Source organism: Plutella xylostella, chromosome 20, assembly GCF_932276165.1.
Source record: "Plutella xylostella chromosome 20, ilPluXylo3.1, whole genome shotgun sequence".
Lineage (NCBI taxonomy): Eukaryota > Metazoa > Arthropoda > Insecta > Lepidoptera > Plutellidae > Plutella > Plutella xylostella.
In genome coordinates this window covers 4,150,229-4,170,934 of record NC_064000.1, presented here as the reverse complement: position 1 = coordinate 4,170,934, position 20,706 = coordinate 4,150,229, and the positions used below count along the sequence as shown (strand labels likewise).

At 35.9% G+C, this 20,706-nt stretch overlaps 2 protein-coding genes and 1 long non-coding RNA gene across 7 annotated transcripts; 2 read left to right on the top strand and 1 right to left on the bottom strand.

Annotated features, from left to right (window-relative positions):
• Nucleotides 1–1,785: 1,785 nt before the first annotated feature.
• On the bottom strand, nt 1,786–3,174 carry LOC125490137. The gene is made up of 2 exons (XR_007267487.1): nt 2,684–3,174; nt 1,786–2,047 (listed from the first exon to the last, which is right to left on the bottom strand). It is a non-coding gene; the product is annotated as an uncharacterized LOC125490137 (long non-coding RNA).
• A 948-nt stretch (nt 3,175–4,122) lies between these two features.
• LOC119691741 (odorant receptor Or2-like) lies at nt 4,123–11,595 on the top strand. 3 transcript variants are annotated; one of them, XM_048628403.1, is made up of 5 exons: nt 4,123–6,843; nt 7,768–7,867; nt 8,493–8,591; nt 10,836–10,991; nt 11,074–11,212. In XM_048628403.1, exons 1-5 carry the CDS (start codon nt 6,086–6,088, stop codon nt 11,161–11,163), a joined length of 1,203 nt encoding a protein of 400 aa, XP_048484360.1. In that variant the 5' UTR covers nt 4,123–6,085; the 3' UTR covers nt 11,164–11,212. The 3 variants fall into 3 exon arrangements, with proteins under 3 accessions (XP_048484360.1, XP_037965801.2, XP_048484361.1); XM_038109873.2 differs by lacking the exon at nt 11,074–11,212 and adding an exon at nt 11,219–11,595 and having other exon boundaries at nt 4,133–6,843; XM_048628404.1 differs by having other exon boundaries at nt 6,730–6,847.
• A 223-nt stretch (nt 11,596–11,818) lies between these two features.
• On the top strand, nt 11,819–20,519 carry LOC119694057 (putative odorant receptor 71a). Of its 3 annotated transcripts, XM_048628341.1 has the most exons (5): nt 11,819–17,886; nt 17,969–18,068; nt 18,304–18,402; nt 19,228–19,383; nt 19,804–20,519. In XM_048628341.1, exons 1-5 carry the CDS (start codon nt 17,129–17,131, stop codon nt 19,870–19,872), a joined length of 1,182 nt encoding a protein of 393 aa, XP_048484298.1. In that variant the 5' UTR covers nt 11,819–17,128; the 3' UTR covers nt 19,873–20,519. The 3 variants fall into 3 exon arrangements, with proteins under 3 accessions (XP_048484298.1, XP_048484299.1, XP_048484297.1); XM_048628342.1 differs by lacking the exon at nt 19,804–20,519 and having other exon boundaries at nt 11,819–17,664; nt 19,228–19,499; XM_048628340.1 differs by lacking the exon at nt 19,804–20,519 and having other exon boundaries at nt 19,228–19,499.
• The last annotated feature ends 187 nt before the right edge of the window (nt 20,520–20,706 follow it).

Here is a 20,706-nt window from a genome sequence, read left to right as displayed (position 1 = left end):
CCGTGAATCGCATTAGATGGTTGGTCGCTGGCTGGTGGTGCGTCTGAGTTGGTCCGGAGCTTATATTCTTCCAAGTTGGTCACGAGGGTTTTGAGCTGCCCCTCCAGCTGACTGTTATATTTAGATATAATCGATGATTGGCCTTTCCATATATCTTCCGACTTGGATAAGGAGCTGCGAACCGCTTCTAGGGATTGGGTAGTCAAGCTCATGTCTGCGGTAACAATAGCCATAACTTCAGCAGCTTCTTTGATTTGTATTTGAGTATGCGTTTGTGTTGAGGCAATCATCCCCTCCAAGTAAAACTGAGCTCCTCCATTTAAGATCAGGTTTAAGTCGTTTTTCGGAGTGAGAAAGAGATTCATGAAGAGAGTAATCTGATCCGGACCAAGAAGGTCCCAGTGTAATTCTAACTTGTCTGAAACCTCTTCTGCCAGCATCTTTGATTGGATGAGCACGGTCATAACCTCTGCTCTCATGGTCTTGATGACGTTTAGGGAGGTCTGAGGCTCTACACATTTCAGCTTCAATTGAATCCAGCCTCGACGAAAGTTGATCAGAGGATCCTCTTTGGCAGGTTTTGTCTTTTTGGGCTTAGCCACCACTTCACTATAAGAAGGTCCTCCTGGAAGACTGGCAACAAGATCTCCGTCATAGCCCATATTGGTATATTGGTTGACTTCATCAGGCATGGAGATGTCACACTTGGTGAATTCGGGCGGGGGGGTGTTGGAGTCGTTCGACATTGTTCCGTTTTGAGTGGAGAATGGGTTGAGTATGGTGATAATTATTTAGATAAGTACATGTTACATTTAAGCGATAATTAGGATTATATTCGTTGTATTACTTAACCCTCTACTGCATGAATTACGAAGGGATTGAGATAAAAAATATTTTTTACTTGAATATCGTTTAATAAGGGATAATAACAACATTTTTAAGTAAAAAAAAAATTTAGCTACTTTATTTTAGAAAAAAAATTTGGAGCCAGAAATGGCTTCGTATGCACTGGTACTTGGTATATATATGCCATTTATGGCTTCCCATGCACTACATAGACAGATATCAGTTTTTGTGTAAATATTTCATATAATTAATTTTCTGATTAGACATACCAAAACTATAAACTTTACATAATTGGATTGAAAAATGGTTAATTCTGTTTGTTTCTATCAAATTCAAACACAGCTAAAGCAGGTCCTCATCTCTACAGGTACAGCCCAACAAGCAAAATGGTCGAATAAGGGCCCATTTATAGCACTTAAAATCGAATAAGTATTGATTAATGGCTGAAATTTTACTAGATTGTGCCATAAAAGTGGTACAGCTATTAATAAGCATTTTTATCTAATTTGCGCTGTAACAATGTCGAATACACATCTACTCGACCTATATTCGACCTATATAGCCCGTTTATTCGACATTTCTATAAAAGCTGCTTTATTTTATTTAACGCACACATTAGTGCTGAAAGAGAGCTTTAAGAGTTATTAATTCGCTTATTGATTGTTCAGGTTGCTATTATAGAACTATTACTCATCATTGTATTATTTGGATCTAATTAGCTGAATAAAAGATTTTATTTTACTATACTGCATCATTGTAACTCTTATAGCTTCATTAATCGACATTTCGAATAAAAGCTTTCAAATAACTGTAATAGCTCACATACTATTTGAAATGCTCTTATGGCACATTAATTCGATAAATAATTCAGTAACAGCATTTTGGTTACGTTTATACAGTTTATAGTATTTTAATGTGACAAGCAAATAAATAATTCCATTGCACATTCATTTTTTTATTACGTGATAAAATGGATTACAAGTCATGGAAATTAAAAAAGAAAATTAAAACAAAGATACGGAAAAATTCAAACTAAGGTTCAAACAAAGTATTTGTCTCAAAATTCGTCAAGTGCGATGGCCGAAACGTCAAGTGGTTCCGTTGTTCCACAGAAAACAACTGAAGAAATCGTGGGCCTGGTGTCTCGGTCCATAAAACATATCCTCCCTTCTCAATTGTCTGCACAATCTTGAAAACCATTCTGGAAAAAAAGCGTGATTAGTATCTTTTCTGCTTTATTCAAGTTGTATACTTGCTTGCTTTGCAATCAATCAATCACTTTTAAATGTTTGCTATATTCTATTCTGAAAATCAATGTAATAAATTTTTCATCGTGTGAAGAAAATGAAGTTTTTTTTTATAATTATATAGTTGCTAATTTATCATTAAGTATGAAATGAAGCAAATATGAACCAATCGTTAATTAATTACATTTAATAAAATACATCAAATGACATTCACCCCAACTCGGGTTAGTCAAGCTAAGGATTTTGCATTGAGGAACCCTAAATTTATTTAATGATGGCTGCTTGTTTTGCTATTAGTGCAACATTGTAACTATTATTGCATCAAAAATCGATTAATAGTGCTGTAATAGCGATATACGAACAAACATGGCTATTATTTTATTTTTATAATTTATTTAATTAATTTTGACCATATTTACTATTTTTTAAGAAAGATTTAACGTAGCCCTTAAACATATGTTAAAGAATTCCTATTACTTTATCGATAAAGTTAAATGCGCCTAAGATTTTTCGTATACGAATGTGTAAAATGCAACAATAGAAATTGCACTAGTAATAACTCATTTAGTTATTAATGGAGACTTACTTACCTTTATGCTTTTGTAATCAGTCATTACGATAGATCAGTCACAATAATCCACAGATTTTCTTCCATATATTTTTCTGCAACAGTGTGACTAAAATTCAGCTAAATAGTGGGGAAAAAGTAATTTTGTTGCATTTATCCCACAAAAATGAAGAGTTGTAGCAACTCGACAGCTATTATTCTACTTATTAGTCGATTAATGAGCACCACATCGCTGTTACTGCACCCTTAGTGTAGAAGCTGCAACAAAATTGCTATGACTACCCTAAATTGGGTACAGTTTACTTTTACTCGACTTTTAACCTACTATATAAGCTTCTTGGTTACAATCACTCGACTTTCATAGCACTGAATTGCTGTATAATTTGTGCCCTTTTCGCGTCGAGACAGCGCTGCCGTGACCATTATTCGACTAATTACGGGACTTTTACAGCACATATTAGCAAAACAGGAACGTGGCCGTTACCTTTATTGCACATATTTTTGCTACTTGGGAGTTTAACGTTTTTTTGGGATGGTCCAGGAGATTCGTGTCTACCTGTAAGATTGTCTGTTCTGCTAGGATTTGATATCATTGAGGAGTCTCCCTTGCCATCTATCCTGGGATATGGTAGCTGGACTACTGCAGGAGGCAAATAAATACTATCACAATTCCTGAATTGCTTTATTACAGCTCTTTTTTTGGATCAGCAATTTATCAGTGACAAATTATTATTAAATCAGAACATATATATATTTAAATAATAGAAGTAAATTTAGTTAATTAGTAAATTTTAAAATTTGTAAAATAAGTCATTAGTGAAATTATGTAAGGAGTCTACATCAGGTATTGTATTTTTTAGGTATAAATAAGCGAAGTATTTGTTCTGAAAAGACAGGTTAAAAATCTAGTTAGTATGTACGAGTGCATAGGAAGCCATTTCTGGCATAAATATTATAGCCTCAACGCATAGGAAGCCAGAAATGGCTTTCTCAGATAATTGAGAAAATAAGATATATAAAACTAATTATAATTAATTAATTGACAAGTTCCAGAAAATATAAGGTATGCACAAAAGGAAAACATTTTTTTTACTACCAACAACGTACTTTTTATATTTTTTGCAGAATTTCAAAGTTTCAGAAAAATCACATTCACAGAAAGAAATCATTGCACCTGGGATAAGGTGCAATTATATTCGCAGATGACACATACCATGGACAAAAAAAATATGTTTATATAAACAAAGAAGTGACTAAAAGTATAGCGATATCATTTTTTAAATATATTTTTTGGTTGGGGTAGAATAAAATATTAAATTCCAAGAGCCATTTATGGCTTCGTATGAAGTAAAGGGTTAATACAAGTGGGAAAATTAAATTGTTATCAACTTATTAAAAAAAAAATTTTACGTATTTATACGCATTAATTTTCTTTTACCAAAACTTAATATCATTGCTTTTATTTTTAAATGGCTTTGCCATTATTATAATTATTAATTAAACTTTACGATACACTGATTAATAGATTTAATTACTCTTAATATTTAACTAGTGTCCACTAAACATTATTTTTTTACGGATATATTATATGGTTGTACATACCAATTTACGTCGCACACACTACCAAAGAATCACCACTGAAAACCACGTAAAACGCACTATCACTGTGGATTTTATCCTTTTGCGGTCATGGCAGCTGGGTCACCGAGGTGTGGGAGAGAGCTCACCACAGGGCGAAGGCAGGAACGGCGAAGATCATTCATAGTTATTTCCCGACGAATCCATTTCTTATGCGCTTTCTTGTAGTACTTATAAAATGCGAGGAGGCTCAGTAAGGCAATAAATCCTATAAGTACTCCCAATAATTGATTGGTAGTGTAGCTGGGGTGATCTTGCGAGGCTGATGCTGTATTTGTTCCTCCAGTCTGAGCAATAATGACTTCCTCCTGTTTAGATTGCGGTTTCCCCATTTTCCCAGTTTATTTTAGACTTTTTAGCACTTCTAAGACTCGTTGAAGTAATCACAGCGCGACGATTATATTTAGAGGAACCCATAATGATCTTAATTCGTGCACACGAGCGCGCGGCGCGGCGGCCAGGGTCGCCATCTAAGGTTCGGTGGCGGGATTAGGTGAAACGTCCGAATTGGTTTGAAGCTCGAGTATAATTGCGTCATAAAATGGTTACATACTCGTACGAAGCATAGCATAATCATGTATATTGTATATCTATACGTTTACACACATACTACACTTGTCTTCCATGGTCTTGATAGCCATCAATTAAATCTTCTTTTATATTATAATTGAGATTTTTTTTAATGACATCTCATCAAACATGAGCATATGAGCATTATCGCTTGGCCGTTGTGATTTGAAAAAGTCAGTCAGCACTTTAAATATGGGTTTGGTGATGCCAACAGTAAAAGGCACTCTATTGAGTAACACCTGCAACAATATAATAATAAATACCTAAATGTATAAATGCATAAATGTGAATTAAGGTTACTGACATAGCTGTTGAAATGTATAAACTGAAGTGGCAGTGGTCTGGTCGTAATATTAGCATGGGTCTCCCCCTGCCTGCTGCACCTACGATACTTAGGCAGCCAATTAATGGCTGGATGAGGTAGGCTGAGGACTGAGTGCTCCTTGGGAGTGATGATGATGATGATGATCTAAATGCATAAAATGTTTGCATATACCTACATAATTTTATTTAAAATAGTTTATTACAAATAAGAATATAGAAGTATAGTTATTACCTTTAGTGTACTTGGTGATGGAAGCTGAAATAGCCTCCTCATTAAACGGTAGCAGGTTGGTGATATTTTAAAAAGAATAGATATTTTGTTGATTATCAGCGTGGATACTATCAATAGTATCGAAAGTATCGATCTTACTATCAAGCGTAATTGGCAACACTACTTCAGATAGGTAATAAATACAATACGCCTCATTAAATGAACTTTAATTTATTTTTTAAATCTTGTGGGGAAAGTGTGGGAATATCGGTCTCATAATTCCCCAAATAGTACATAGTTGAGAGTTAAGCAAGACATAGTTCGACATAATACTCCTCATTGGGTAGATCCTCTCGCTATGGCTGCGATTGCAAAGTTATTTGTACTAGATCAGTTAAATAATTGGGTAGTATACCTTTATTATAATATCCACGTATCGATCGTCCAAGAAAAAATGGAAGAGGATGGCAATTAATATTAACACAAGTACCTATTTATTTTTAATTTAGTAAGTAGCATTATTAAGCTATTAAAATGATTAAAAAGTACTTTATTAACGATTGATGATAAATAAAAATGGTACATAAATTATTGTCTTTCTAAAAATTGTGTTTTATGACGTTCACAGTTAAAGACACAGTCTGAGTCGGTTGGTAGTGGTAAAAAATAAAAATACAGACAATGAAAGCATTTGTGGCTTCTGTGGCCGCTTATTTTACAGATCCTAAATACCCTTCTCTGGGACTAGCCATTGTATTTTTAAAGATTATTGGGCTATGGAAGCTGAAGAAAGTTCATTACATCGTACCATTTTGCCTATTCATTACTTTCATGAGCCAGATTTTGTACATGCTTTTTTCCCCTCGAATCGTCCATTTTTTCTTGAACTTGTTTCAAACAGGATTTTTCCATCTGGGACTAATTAAGATGGCACTTTACTTTTATAATTTGCCAACGTGGATGGAAACTTTCAATTGGCTGTCAGAAATGGAGCTTCAACAACTAGAAGATGAACATTTGAAGCCCATTGTGGATAAATTTACCAAGTACGGAAACCGTGTCACATGGGGTTGGCTTATCGCAAGCTACGCGACATGGGTTTTCAATTACGGGGAAAATTTATTGATGGTCATTTATCAAATTGAAACATTGCACGAAATAGATCCGACCTACATTACTTTTTATTTGCTCTGGCCTACGGAACCTGCTACAGGAAGGTGGAATGTTTACCCATACATAGTTGTGCAGTTTCTATACTCATTTTTCACGGTCACATATTTAAATCTCTTCGATGTCCTGTGTGTATCGACTATGATAGCCATGGCTGGACAGATAGAAGTATTAAGCGAGATGTTTCGACGGGCGCTGGACACGGATAGTGAAGAGGAGCAGTATCGCAATTTAATTACCTGTTACAAACGCTACGCCGACATACTTTTGTAGGTCACTATATTTTTATTGTTTTAAATAAAATTAGAGATGTAACTGTAACCGGATACCACATAACGACTGCACCAATAGGCCCAGAGCCGATAGTACCGATCCCTTTCAACCAAATTCGCTCTTGGTTGCGTTCCCGAACGACAGAATGCCACACCAATCTCTGGAGTAACAGTGCCGAGTGCAAACAAACAAAAGCTTTTGTACCACTAATTAATACTAAACTAACACGCAAATTATTATGCTTGGACAGAGCAAACTTACGTGTCGTGATAAGTACCATAACAGGCCACTGCCGGTTAAATAAACACCTATATCGCATGAAAATCTCCACCACTCCTCTTTGCAGAAGTTGCATGGAGGAAGATGAAACAGCTTCCCATGTCTTGTTACATTGCAAAGGCGTGGAGACACTACGATCAAAAATCCTCCGTTCTCCGGGGTCCCTCCGGGAAGTCATGAGCAACCTAGGTCGTCTACTGGCTTTCTGGCGTGAGCTTGGGTGGCTTAATAGCTAGTCACCCCATAGGTATTTCACGCATAATGGCCCACCTTGGAGGCTAAATGCGGAAAATCAGCTCGCCACCACATAACGACTAATATTAGCCTATTGAAAAAATTTCTAAAAGTTATATTTCTTAAATTTCTCTAAGTTATACATTATTTGATAAAGTCTGTATCTAGTAATTTGAAACCAATGCTAATTATATTTCTTAGACATAATCACACAACTGAAAAAGTGTTTTTACATAATAAGCGAGTTACGTAATATATTTTCCATACATGGACTGATTAGGCCGGATGGCAGTTTAACTTAACTGCTATGAGTCTTGTCTATAATAAAAAAAAATATTTTTTAATGGAATAGTTTTAATCTATATAATTAACAAAACGGTTATTTAATAAACAAGATTTTTTTCCAGTACTCAAAAAAAATTAAACAGTGTTATGTCGCCTGTTCTGTTTATGTACTTGCTGATTGCTTCAATAAACATGAGCTTCATACTGTTTAGTTTGGCAAACGTAAGTTGTTTTTTTTATATCGAAATTAATAATTTTGTAACAAAAACTAATTATTTCCTAGACTTATTTACTGTGTATTAATTATCTATCTTACTTATATGTCTACAAATTCTTGTAATTAATATTTCTTAAACTATAAAATTGCTTACCTACGGATCAAACGGAAGCCTTATAGAATCATTTTGTGGTCCGTCCGTATGTCACTCTCAGCATGCATAGCATTGGGTGTAAGACGTGTACGTCAAGGCGTGACAAAAGGTTTCCGTGGCGTTCGCTCTCGAGGCCGCCTGATGTGAGCGAGCGCGACGCAAAAATGTTGTCATGTCTTGTCATGCTCGTCTTGCCCATTTTAGGTATATGTACGGACGGATCCAAAAATGATGTTTATATTGCAGCATTACGTTATAAATTTACTGAAAACTACCTTTAAAAGAATATTTAAACGCGATTTTCAACAAAATTTATATTATTTTTAAAATCAAAATATTTTCAAACAATAAGTTTCATCAAGACGAACGCGGACATTGCAAATCTAGAGTAACATACATACATTTTGATACCGAGTTGTTCTATGATTGTTAAAGGATTGTCATTAATGAAGTAAACGTTGTTCTTTTGTTTTTAGCTCCAAAAATCATCGAAAATTGCGTCCCAAGTGCTGGTTTTAGCACTTATGATTGAAGCTTTTTATTACTATTGGCACGGACATCAAGTTCGTTATCAGGTAAGAAATATGATCGATCCACTGGATCGAATCATTGATATCATTCGTGATCTTCCGAGAGACATTATTATGATAGTGCGTTTCCCCTGAAAAGCCACTTGGTTTTTTATCGGAGATGCATCGTGCCATGCTAAACCGTGCTAGAGCTGCACAACCGGGACCACTTGACCTGACCCATGTCAGCACTGGTTATTATTTTCTGAGAAAATCTTCATCTGATAGGTCGTTACTCATACTGGCACAACACCGAAGGCATGGTGTGAGAGCGTCGTGGTGTTGTTCTTCTTCCGTAGTTATTCCGTCTCCAGCCAGAGCTTATGCTAATGGTTTAGTTCTGCAATCAGTAAGCTGGATTACAGGCCTCTCATAGTGGGAAACTGCTCGTAAAAACCTTCAATTTCCGCAATAAGGTAACGATATCCAGAAGTCAGTTGGCTTCTCCCAAGCTGCTGAACGTAGTTACTTCTGTTAGTGGGGCAAAGCAAATATCTATCTATCAGTACCTAACTTGAACACATACATCTGTACGGTTTATCACGTACAATCGTACACTAGATTAGTTAGTAATAACATTAGATAGTAATAATGATGCTGATGCACGTAATGCACATATTTAAATACCGTTAAAGATAGAAATAAAGCAGTGATTGTATAGACTTGTAACAGGCGTCTTTCACTCAATCTCCATCACGACCATAGAGAAAAAATAAACAATTGTGCAAAGAGTGCCATCTCAAGGAGTTTTTTGTCATACTCTATACGTCATACTGATGAACAGCGCCATCTCTTTATATTTCTCAGCCTCATTGTTCATACATACAGGGTGCCCTGTTGGGACACCCTGTATATATAGATATTGTTATCACAAGTTAATAGCCGGATCTCCACCAAACGATCCAATGCGATCCGATCGCCCGATCCAAGAAGTTTAGTATGTAAGATTCCTTGGATCGCGCGATCGGATCGCGTTGGATCGTCTGGTGGGGATCCGGCTATTAACTCCAATCTATAAAGATATAAGACATAATATTTGCCTTAACGTAGTTACACCACACAACAGTGATTACATTTATTAGCTAAATGTAAGTTCAATCTATTTATGTACCTACCTACATGCAACAATAAATAAAAAACAAATAATGATATATTTCTTTATTACCTCGCATATAACAATGTTTCAGTTCAGTTTTGTTCATGTCACTTGTAAAATAATATGCGAGTAGGTGTGTGTATTCCTTTTTTATTCCTTTCACCATGAAAACCAATTCATGTTTTGCTAGTTTATGTTTCCCAAGAGAAGCAAATCTTGTCACTTGTGGTGATAAAGTCATTTCGTCCAATAGTGCATCATTTATCCTCGCGAGGCAAATCTTTGACGACATTTATCAGTTTGGTACACATAGTATTTTAATCTTCAGCGGATATGAAGATGTCGATCGCTCTTTGCCAGTGCCGCCATTTCAGCTCGGTTCCCGTGGAACCACATGGAACCTGGATCCATATGGAATCTGTCAGGTCACAAGAATTTCATAAAAACACTTTTTGCGGATAAAGATGCTTTTTCTTGACACACCATGTTTATTTTTATTTGTAGGTAGGTATATAACATTTATAAATAGCGATATACCGAGAGTATAGGCTTTTATTACAAAATTGTTATTTGCGAGACATTGTAAGACAACTGAACTGACACTGACACGCAATTTCTTCATAATAGCCATAGATCATGACAATGTTGACATTCAAATACTACTTATCTATGTGTCTTGTTATTGTTCTATGGTCTTGTTCATAACGCCATCTTACATCTTTTTTGGTAATAAGAGTAATATAAAGAGATGGCACTACCTTCTATTAAAAGTTCAGCCATTAAGGCACTGACCCCCCCCTGATCACGACCCGACCTAAATACTGTAGGGGGAACCTCTGTCTTCCCTACAACATCAATAACCTATCTCTCTTTAAGTCCCACTTATCCTGGTTTAACTGTATAAGATTGGTTTTGTTATTTTTTATTATTTTACTTGTTTTATAAAGTGATATGGAACATAATAAGTAACAGAATAAAGTGTGTTTTTGATAGACTGCACTTAGATTATGTTGTATTTTGCATAATATTATCTACCGCATAACCTATTGAACATGGAACTAGTCTACAGTATTTATCAATTTCAAACGTTTACTTACAAGGCCACCCTGTTATATTTTTTGTTACTTTATTCATAAATTAAAAAATTTCATCAGAGCGAGAATATAAGCGCGGCGGTGTATGACTCTGACTGGGTGGATAAGAGTCCTGAAATTCGTCGACTTGTCTACATCATGTCCTCCACGGTCAACAGGAAACTTGTTTATAACGCTGGCCCTTTTAATGAAGTGACTGTTGTTACTTTTATCCAGGTCAGTATAAAGTTATGAAGTGAATAAACATTTAAATACTTATATTAAATCAAATAAGCTCACCATATTATAATTTTCGTAGGTATTCATGTTAACCAATAGTGTTGGTTTAATTGGTCTATCGAGCGGCAAAACACCTGCGTCTTCGCTCATATCAGACGTCTACGCGTAAACAGCGATACAGTTCGCAAATTTTGAAGGTAATCTGTGTAAACGTTTCATTACAGATCGTGAAGGTCACAATAAGCTTCTACAGATTGATGTGTACGACAACCTTGTCGGACTCCGGCTCATAATTATGTTTAAGTTTGCACAATGAATGTAAGTTATAAATAAAACGTAGGTTTCGTCATTTCTTTACGCTGTATTTACATCTGTAGCATTTAAAACTAGCCATTATGATTATACGTGCATTGGAACGGAGATAATGATACCCAGAAATGGTACAAATCTGCACTCATATTAATATTCTCAGGGGTCTGTACTCAAAAGAAACCACAATATTAACGTTGTATTGTTATATCACAGGTTCGAAAACTCATTCGATTTTTCTTATATGTAAAAATAAAATGATAAAAAATAAACGAAATTAACATCAGCACTACATTTATCTTGTTTCTTTGTAATTCATATACAATGTGTTGTTTTTCGGACCCGACAAACGTTTTAGATACTTAGTTTTTTCTTCTTCTTCATAAAAATCATATCTCGAGATTTAAACGCCTTACGGACATGAAATTAAATGATTTATCCGCAAAACGTCATCTCTATCCAATAAAAACATCTACAACTGCTAAAAAGTTACATAAAATAAGTTAAAAGCACCTTATCTAGTTTTTTTGGCAGTAAAAAACAGCAAAAAATTACATTTACTTGAATTAATTTGAAAATAGCCCTCCTTTGATGGTATTTTTATGAAATAAGCTAAACCATGATACTAAAACCGTATCTGGACGTCGAGGCAGTCAATAATTATTGAAAGTTCAAACACACCTAACGGAGCTCATGTAAGTTGATTTCTTTTACAATCAGAACTCTTGCACTTAAAATTATGAAAAAAACACCAAAAAAAGTGGTCAGGTGTGTTTTAACTTGCAATAATTCTTACTTACTTAGTTAAAGAATAATTTAAAAAAGGTCCACCAGGGAGCGCATGGGCACAGAAAACAGAACTCGGTTGGAGCTTAATCGGGACATTACACACAACCATGATGATACCTCACTAGTTGTCATGCATCATTCAGTTACCGCAGAGGAACGAACCCGGGACCTTCGGCATAGCAGTCAGGGTCACTAACCACCATTCGGTCGTCTAAATCTTCATCCCTTCTTTTTTATCCACTATCAGAATAAAATGATTTTTAGCTTATCTGAAAAAAACACGTCAATCCATGCAGATTTTGATACGATACCTTCGACTTCTAATTCAAACTAGTCAAAAAACAGCGTCCCAGTGGCAATCAAAAACAAGAAATCATCACTGGATACACATGCAATTGTTGGCAACACGGTAATTGCTATCGCAAGTGCGATTTATTTTATTTATGTTTCATATTTACTTTCACACTTTGTTTATGATTTTCTCTGTCATGTCCACAATTTCGTTAATATGAGTTATCACAACGTATTGCGCTTTTAAAATCACCGACGCACTTTTTCTTAAATAGCAGTTTTTATATTATTTTCTCTGGTTTTTATATTGATTTCGGCTCTATCTCTTTTTTTTTAGATACTTTGTTGCACAAGAAGTTATAATCTCATCCACACTGAAATATTTAGCACTTCATCAATCTAATACTCATTTTCAGAACGCTTGCGCTTTCGCTGCTTGAGTAACGTGAGTAGGTCACATTTTCTTAAGGAAACATCAAATTGCACCTTCTGCCTGTCTTTGCAAACAGGCCTATATGGCATTATCCGTAATTATTACAGATCTTTGAGTTAAATTTGGCAATAATAAAGTGTTGAGCCCCAACCTGTGATAATATTGGACTGGACCATGGAACAACTGGTTTAGCGTAGCACTGGTTTAGAAAGGGATAAAGTGTCGGTGTATGTTCTTGTATTTTCGACAAGATTCCTTTCCAAACTATTAAACGCATTCTGCAGATCCAACTTAACAATGACGTCATGCGAACCATTCTGACAGCCAACTTCGGCAAAATTGTGAGTGGCATGAATTGCTGCTTCGCAGCCCAACGCTCTGTGCCGTAACCTAATTGATGAGGTTGCAGGTATGTAGAGACTTCTGACTTTACTGCTTTACAACCTAGTTTGGCCACCAGCCGTCAAAATACAGAGCCAACAGCAATAGGTCGTATTCCTCCCCCGCTTTTCGTGAGTGCACAAAGAGAAGCGCCATATAAAAACGGGCAGATCTCTAGATTCAGCAATTCTTCTAAAAGGAAATTGCTTCCAAGAGGCGCTGCCCGTTATCACCCGCGAAAACAGAAATTAGCTCTTTCAGGTGTTGTGGCCGTAGTCTATCCAGGCCAGCGGCGGAACCACTACAAAATGAGCTTATGGTTTCCGCAACCTCACACACAGTCCCCTGTTCCCTTGGACCAAAGGATAAACATTGAGCAAAGAATCAGATAATCAGGTTATGTTCTCCTTTACCTTGGCTGTAAGAGAACGTGGATCCTCGGCGCTGGGGGCCCTTAGGGCAATATATGCAACATAAGTCAGCAACTCACACCACTCCCCACAACCATTGGCCTGAAGGCAGGCGTCAATAAGCTGAACCTGCCGGCCGGCAGCTAAGCACCTAGCGCCCTTAGGGTCAATTCAGACGTACCACAACCATACCACAGCCACAACCACGCCGTGTGGTCGGGCGTATATTTTGTATTGAAAATGAATAATCCAATTCGCACGTGCCACATTTTGCCGTTGTTATCGACCACCTGCGTAATACGACCACATCGCAACCACATCGCGTCGGCAACGCCGCGAGTATGATGAGATCAGGCACCTTGCATGTTCTCAGAAGAATCTAGTGTTTCCAAAATTCCCACTGGCTTTTAGTATTTCGGACGGACTTGTCTATCCTTCGGGGCATGCTCTGCGGATGGTCATTGAGTTCCTGGCTGGAAAGGCGTCAATTGCGATGCTGTCTCTGAAGATCCTCTGCAACTTTCGCTCAATCAAACGCTCGTACACGAAAACCACCGTTGCCAGGGCCATGGCGAAGACTCGAAAACGAGGGTGACGTGCGTGACGGTGGTGATGAAGATGATAATAAAGATATAGAAATTCTTGCTCGTTAGTATTTATATTAAATAGAAGTATTAGTATTTTACAAGAGGTTTAGAAATTAGATTTAAGAATGAAGAATTAAGAATTATTAATTAATTAGTTTAGGCTCTATGGCCGGCGCTCGTAATAAGGCGGCGTCGGCGTGAACAATTGGTAAAGAAAACATACAGTGTTTCTTAATATTACTTAAAAATTTAATTAAATAGTTTATCACACACCAATGAAGTTTTCACAAAAAGTAAAAACAGTTCGAAGCTATATCCTGTATTCATTCTTATTCGGCACAAAAAGTACAATCCTTGTGTGTCCTCCTAATCAAAACACCATTAAACAAATAAACTACAGCGAAAATAAATGGTTTAGTTACAAAATCAATCATTTCTGCTTGTAAGTATTTCACCCGCCATTATGTTCCATTTTAACACTTAGTTTTAAATTAATTCTTAAAATAAATTAAAATAAAAAGACACAAGAATAATAATGTCAAATATGATCGAAGTCAAAATCAAATAAAATGTATAAACTCATAAACTAAACGCCTTGAATAGTATGTGGAACATAATAAGTTATTATCTCCTCATACGACTGGGTTCAGGAGATCTTGCCTAGACTGTTTAGCGAGACTGATCTCACATATACAACTTGGATTCACTAAGAATTATGCTACTTTGGCTTGCTTCCTGGATATTGAAGGTGCTTACAACAATATTATAATCGATAGAGCTCTGACAATACTGGATAGGTTGAAAGTAGGGGCCAACATAATATGTCTATACCTTTGGGAGTATCTAAAAGAAAGACATCTTCAAATTAAAACCGATGAAGAAAACAATATAGTACATATCAGATGGACAAGCAAAGGTATTGCCCAGGGTGACCCCATATCCCCTCTACTGTTCAACTTAGCCACTATTGATATTTGTCGTAACATTAAGGATGCATTTATAGGGCAATACGCCGATGACTTGTGCTCTATGCAAATAACAACAAACTTCCTCGACTTCATCATTTGGTTTGTTCTGCTAGGGTACAATAGCTAGCTCTGGGTACAATAACATGGCATGCCGCTTTTGACAGATGACGCTTTTGAAATATGACCGACACCGCTTCCCATCATGTCCGAGTCTCAAGCACACGGTGCAATCTTTTTTTTTTCGTGTTTTTTTTTAATATGTGGGGAGTGTGGGGATTGGACCTCGTCGGGGATGAGGAGTGGTGGAATTTGTGGGCGATCAGTTATATTTCTGCCCATTGGCCAGCTTTTGCAGGGCAGCTGCCTAGTAGCTCTTGCATAATTTGGATTTTCTCCTCCTGGCTTTTGCAGGGGTACTCGAGGTGGAACTTTCGATGTGTTTTCAACCAACAATCGACTGACCCTAGGTCTCGGGTGAAAAGTTTTTGTATCATTTTTAACTTCAGGCCAATCCCCATTAAATTTGAGAAAACTGGATATTTGAAATCGCTAACAGTCACTTGTAAACCTTGTTCCTGGTCATAGGTGAAGGCCATACACGCACTACTGTAATGATGACCAGTTTTGAACTCTGGTTCTGAAGAGTGGGGTCGTGATGTAGAGAAGGAATCTACCGACGGGCTGGCCCTTTGAGGAGCTTGACCTTATTTTACTGACTCTTATTTTCATTGATTGCAAAATTTCTGAAAACAAGGTTATTCAATTAAAAAGTTACGTAGGTAGCTTTGATATTGGATTGCTGCGCTGGACCGGCAACCGGCAGGTAGCCGGTAGTGGCTGGATTAGGAAGGCCGAGGGCACAGTTTTGTTTAGCTCCTTGGGAGAGCTCTATGTCTAGAAGTGGACGCTTATTTGGTAGTGAAGATGATCATTATACAACATAATAATAGGTGCATTGGTACTTACTTCGTCGTTGGAGGCAGTAAGAAAGGTTCTAGTTTTAAAGCCAACACACGAGCCACATTTTTTGAGACTTGGAACCTATCCAAGAACGAGTTCTCATCCCAAGTTGCGAATCTATCAGTTCTCTGAAAGTATAATTTCTCTTCATATTTCGTAAGTTCCGTACATATTTCACCTCAATCTAATCTTCTAAGGAACTTTTTTCAAGCGCTATTTCACCTAGGAACGATATTTTATTTATTATTTATTTTATTCGGAAAACTAGCGACTATTACAATGTTGAGTAACATATTAAAATAAATAACAGCTAGTCATTACAAGTTTCCACTGGTAGGAATTAACAAATTAAAATAAGTAAGTACTTAAGAATATTGTACATATATGTACTTAGTACAAGTTCACTTGTGCTTATTTTATTAAATAAGATGATAAGAATTATTTAATATTAATATTTGTACGTAATACTGAACAATTTAGGTTATACAACGCGTTTGACAGCTACCTGACTTTAACAAAAGCGCTAACCAGTCAACATGGGGTGGTTATGATTATCGTTAAAGTTATGACGTCATTTTAACCATAGTTCAATGGTGCAACCAATTTTTCGCTTCACCGATGCTTTGACGGACGATTTGACGTTTGTAATCGTTAAAGTTAAATGGTGCAACCCACCCTTAGTCGTTCGTTAGGATAATAGTGGAACTTATTTATTGTACAGATAACTAACTGACTTTTGATCTGGCCATTCAAAAATCGGCGCTTATCGATCGTACTAGGTAAAACGGAAGACGACGACTATTAACACAAATATTTAAGTATTATTAATTCAATAATTAGCATTATTAAGTTATTAAAATTATTAAAAAGAACTTGACAAGCAATTGATGGAAAGTTAAAACGATATATATATATTTGTATTCCTGAACTTGTTTCCCATGACGTTCACACATAAGTCTGGGTTGGTTGGTTGTTGTTATAAAATTGCAAGTATTAAATACAAACAATGAAATCATTTGCAGCTTCTGTAGCTGCTTATTTTACAGATCCTAAATACCCTTCGATGGGATTGGCCATTGTATTTTTAAAATCTTGTGGGCTATGGAAGCTGAAGAAAGTTCATTACATCATACCATTTTGCCTATTTATCACTTTCATGAGTCAGATTCTGTACATGCTATTTTCTAAACGTATTGCTCATTTTTTCTTAAACTTGTTTCAAACGGGATTTTTCCATCTGGGGCTCATAAAGATGGCACTTTACTTTTATAATTTGCCAAAATGGATGGAAACTTTCAACTGGCTTTCAGAGACTGAGCTTCAACAACAACAAGATGAACATTTGAAGGGCATTGTTAAAAGAAGTACTAAGTACTGTAACACTGTAGCATGGGCCTGGGTCATTGGAAGCTATTCAACATGGACATTCAATTACGGGGAAAATTTATTGATGGTTATAGTTCAAATTGAAACATTGCACGAAATTGATCCGACCTACATTACGTTTTATTTGCTCTGGCCTACGGAACCTGCTACCGGAAGGTGGAATGTTTACCCATACATAATTGTGCAGTTTCTATATTCATTTTTCACCGTTACCTATTTGACTGTGTTCGATATCTTGTGTGTATCAACTATGATAGCTATGGCTGGACAATTAGAAGCACTGAGTGAGATGTTTCGACGAGCGCTGGACACGGATAGTGAAGAGGATCAGTATCGTAATTTAATAAACTGTTACAAACGCTACGCCGATATACTTTTGTAGGTTACGCTTACTTTAATATAAGTATATTAACCTATTTATATTGGTGTAATTATTTTACATATCATTTTTTGTTTACAGCACACAAAAAAGATTGAACAAAATAATGTCGCCCATTCTCTTCATGTATTTGCTGATTGCATCTATAAATATGAGTCTTATACTATTTAGTTTGGCAAACGTAAGTTTATTTTCGCTTCCCATTTCGAATTTTGACTGACGGAGGCCTAGGAGTCGGGAGTTTTTTTTGTTCGAGCAGCTAAAATTAACATATTTTTTTTTGGCGCGGAGATGGAGCATCGTGTGTTAAATAATCACGTTATCTCGAATGGTGTTAAGCCAGCATGCTGATTCTGTGACTCTCAACTATATTGACGGTTTTGCATAATTTATTTACGCTTCTTTTTACTTTATAGCTCAAAAAATCATCGAAGATTGCGTCGCAAGTGCTAGTTGTATCATTAGTGGTTGAAGCTTTTTATTACTATTGGCACGGACATCAAGTAATGCATCAGGTAAGAAATTTCTCAAAATTTATGTAGGAATCGAATGATTGTATCATAAGATGACAGAAAAAACATTTATCAGTAATATGACAGTAATCTTGAACTCATATTCTTTAAAAAAATATATGTATCAAAACTTCTTAAATAATTATGTAGTAAAAACTGAAGTAAAATCTTATTATAATTTATGTTTTCTATCAACCTATATATATCTACCCCCCCCCCCCCCTTTTTGTGAAATTTCAATTTTAGAAGACTAAAGTGTTAAGTCTTTTATCTCCGTCTTAGTCTTCTTGCTTTCTTTTCGCTAGTACTAACTACGTTGCAGTTCGCCTTGTATTTGTTTTTATATTTGTAAGCTTCAGAATATTTTGTAAATTTTATCATTACCGTTTGTTGGCCTTGTCTCTCTCTCTCTCTCTCTCAGCCTTCTGTAGTCCACTGTTGGACATAGGCCTCTCCTAACGATCGCCACCCCAATATATGTTGGCCTTGAATATAAAGTATATAAGGTTGCTATATTCCAAATGAGCGATATGATCAGATTAGGCCATTTATTTGCATAAAATATCAATCAAATCCTCAGTGCCCTCACATGTTTTGTAACTAATTTTCGAAATTAAAATTGTTTGCACATTAAAAATGCATTCGGCATATTGCAGAATAACTTAAAATACTGGGGTAGCGTCGCAGTTGTCTTGCCAGGACCCAAATTCTGTGACAATCCCTTTAATTGCTATTATCGATTATCTTCTACTACAAAACTATGCCAATCAATGGACTACCTATAATATAGATATTAACGTGTTTTCATAACTAATATATTTCCATCAGAGCGAGAATATAAGCGCAGCGGTATACGACTCTGACTGGGTGGATAAGAGCCCTAAAATTCGTCGACTTGTCTACATCATGTCTTCGACGGTCAACAGGAAATTCGTTTATAACGCCGGCCCTTTCAATGAAGTCACAGTTATTACTTTTATCCAGGTCGGTAATGACTCCATAATCTTAGTTAGTTATTTAATAAAGGAGAATGGCCATTTCTCTAAGGCGCCATGACCCGCCAGAGCAGCCTTTGATGAAACATTATACTGATGTGTAGCCCATGACTATATACAGTATATCCTGGTGTAAATTTTAATATTATGAGGCATGGGAGAACGAAGAGATAGGTGCTGAAAGATCAAGTCCTTGTACTGACTAGATGTTTCCCTCATACAAAGTATTTTTTTTAAAGTGAGTTAGATTTTTTTAAATATTTTTCCCTCATTAAGATCACCTTTATTATTGAATAAAAATAGGCTTGGTTAGTGGCTGCAAAGCGGGTCAGATTTGGCCATTCTCATTTAATTATTCGTTTTTTTTTTAATTTCGTCATTGTTATCCTTTATTTTCATTTGTTTACAGATCGTGAAGGTTACGGTCAGCTTTTACAAATTAATGTGCACAACGACATTGTCCGACGCAGGCTCTTAATTTTTTTCTATTCTAATTCTTTCATTAATCTTGAATTTAGGCATTGAAATATTTAGATTTATAAGCACATTATATGCACAGTTTACACAGAAAGTAGATTTGTTAACTTTATACCTACATAGAGAAAGATTCTCTTAGCGACATCTTTTTCACGCATCACCGAAGAACAAAATGAGAATGCATAATAAATGAATATCACAATAAATAAATTTCACTTACGTAAAACCTGTTTGTATTGTTATTTTTTTTATCCTTATAAACAGAGGCTATGCTAGGCTTCTTAATGTAATTTTAATATAGGAATTTGTATTGTACCTTATATTATATCATAAGATTTTTGTAAATGAAAATGAAATAATTTTACTAATAGTAGTGAAAGTATCATCTCATATTTTTTTTCAAGCTTGATTAACCCTACTCGTGGCCGATATGCGAAGTTGAATTGAATTTACTTTTTTCATAATAACAATAATTTTTACTTGTTGGTAGATCATACTCTTACCACCGAATTCGTACAGCTTTTGATCATTTAAAAAAAGGTTTACTAATGTTTCAGACATTTTTTTTTCTTTTTTATTTTCTTAGTTAGCATTTTATATCCGTAAAAAACGATATTGTCCTTGGAATTTATAAGTTGGAAGCTATATTATGTAGTCTGAGCCTATCTGAAACCTAGTTAAACATTGTGAGATATGGCGTTTCGACTTTCTCCGTGTTCGGCATCATAAGGGTCACAGTGACAGTTAAATAAAGTCCATTTTTCTCTCCACCTTTAGTTTGCAAGGTGCGGGTGCCTATATAAATAGAGTGAGTCGCCCGCGCGCCTCAGTTGGT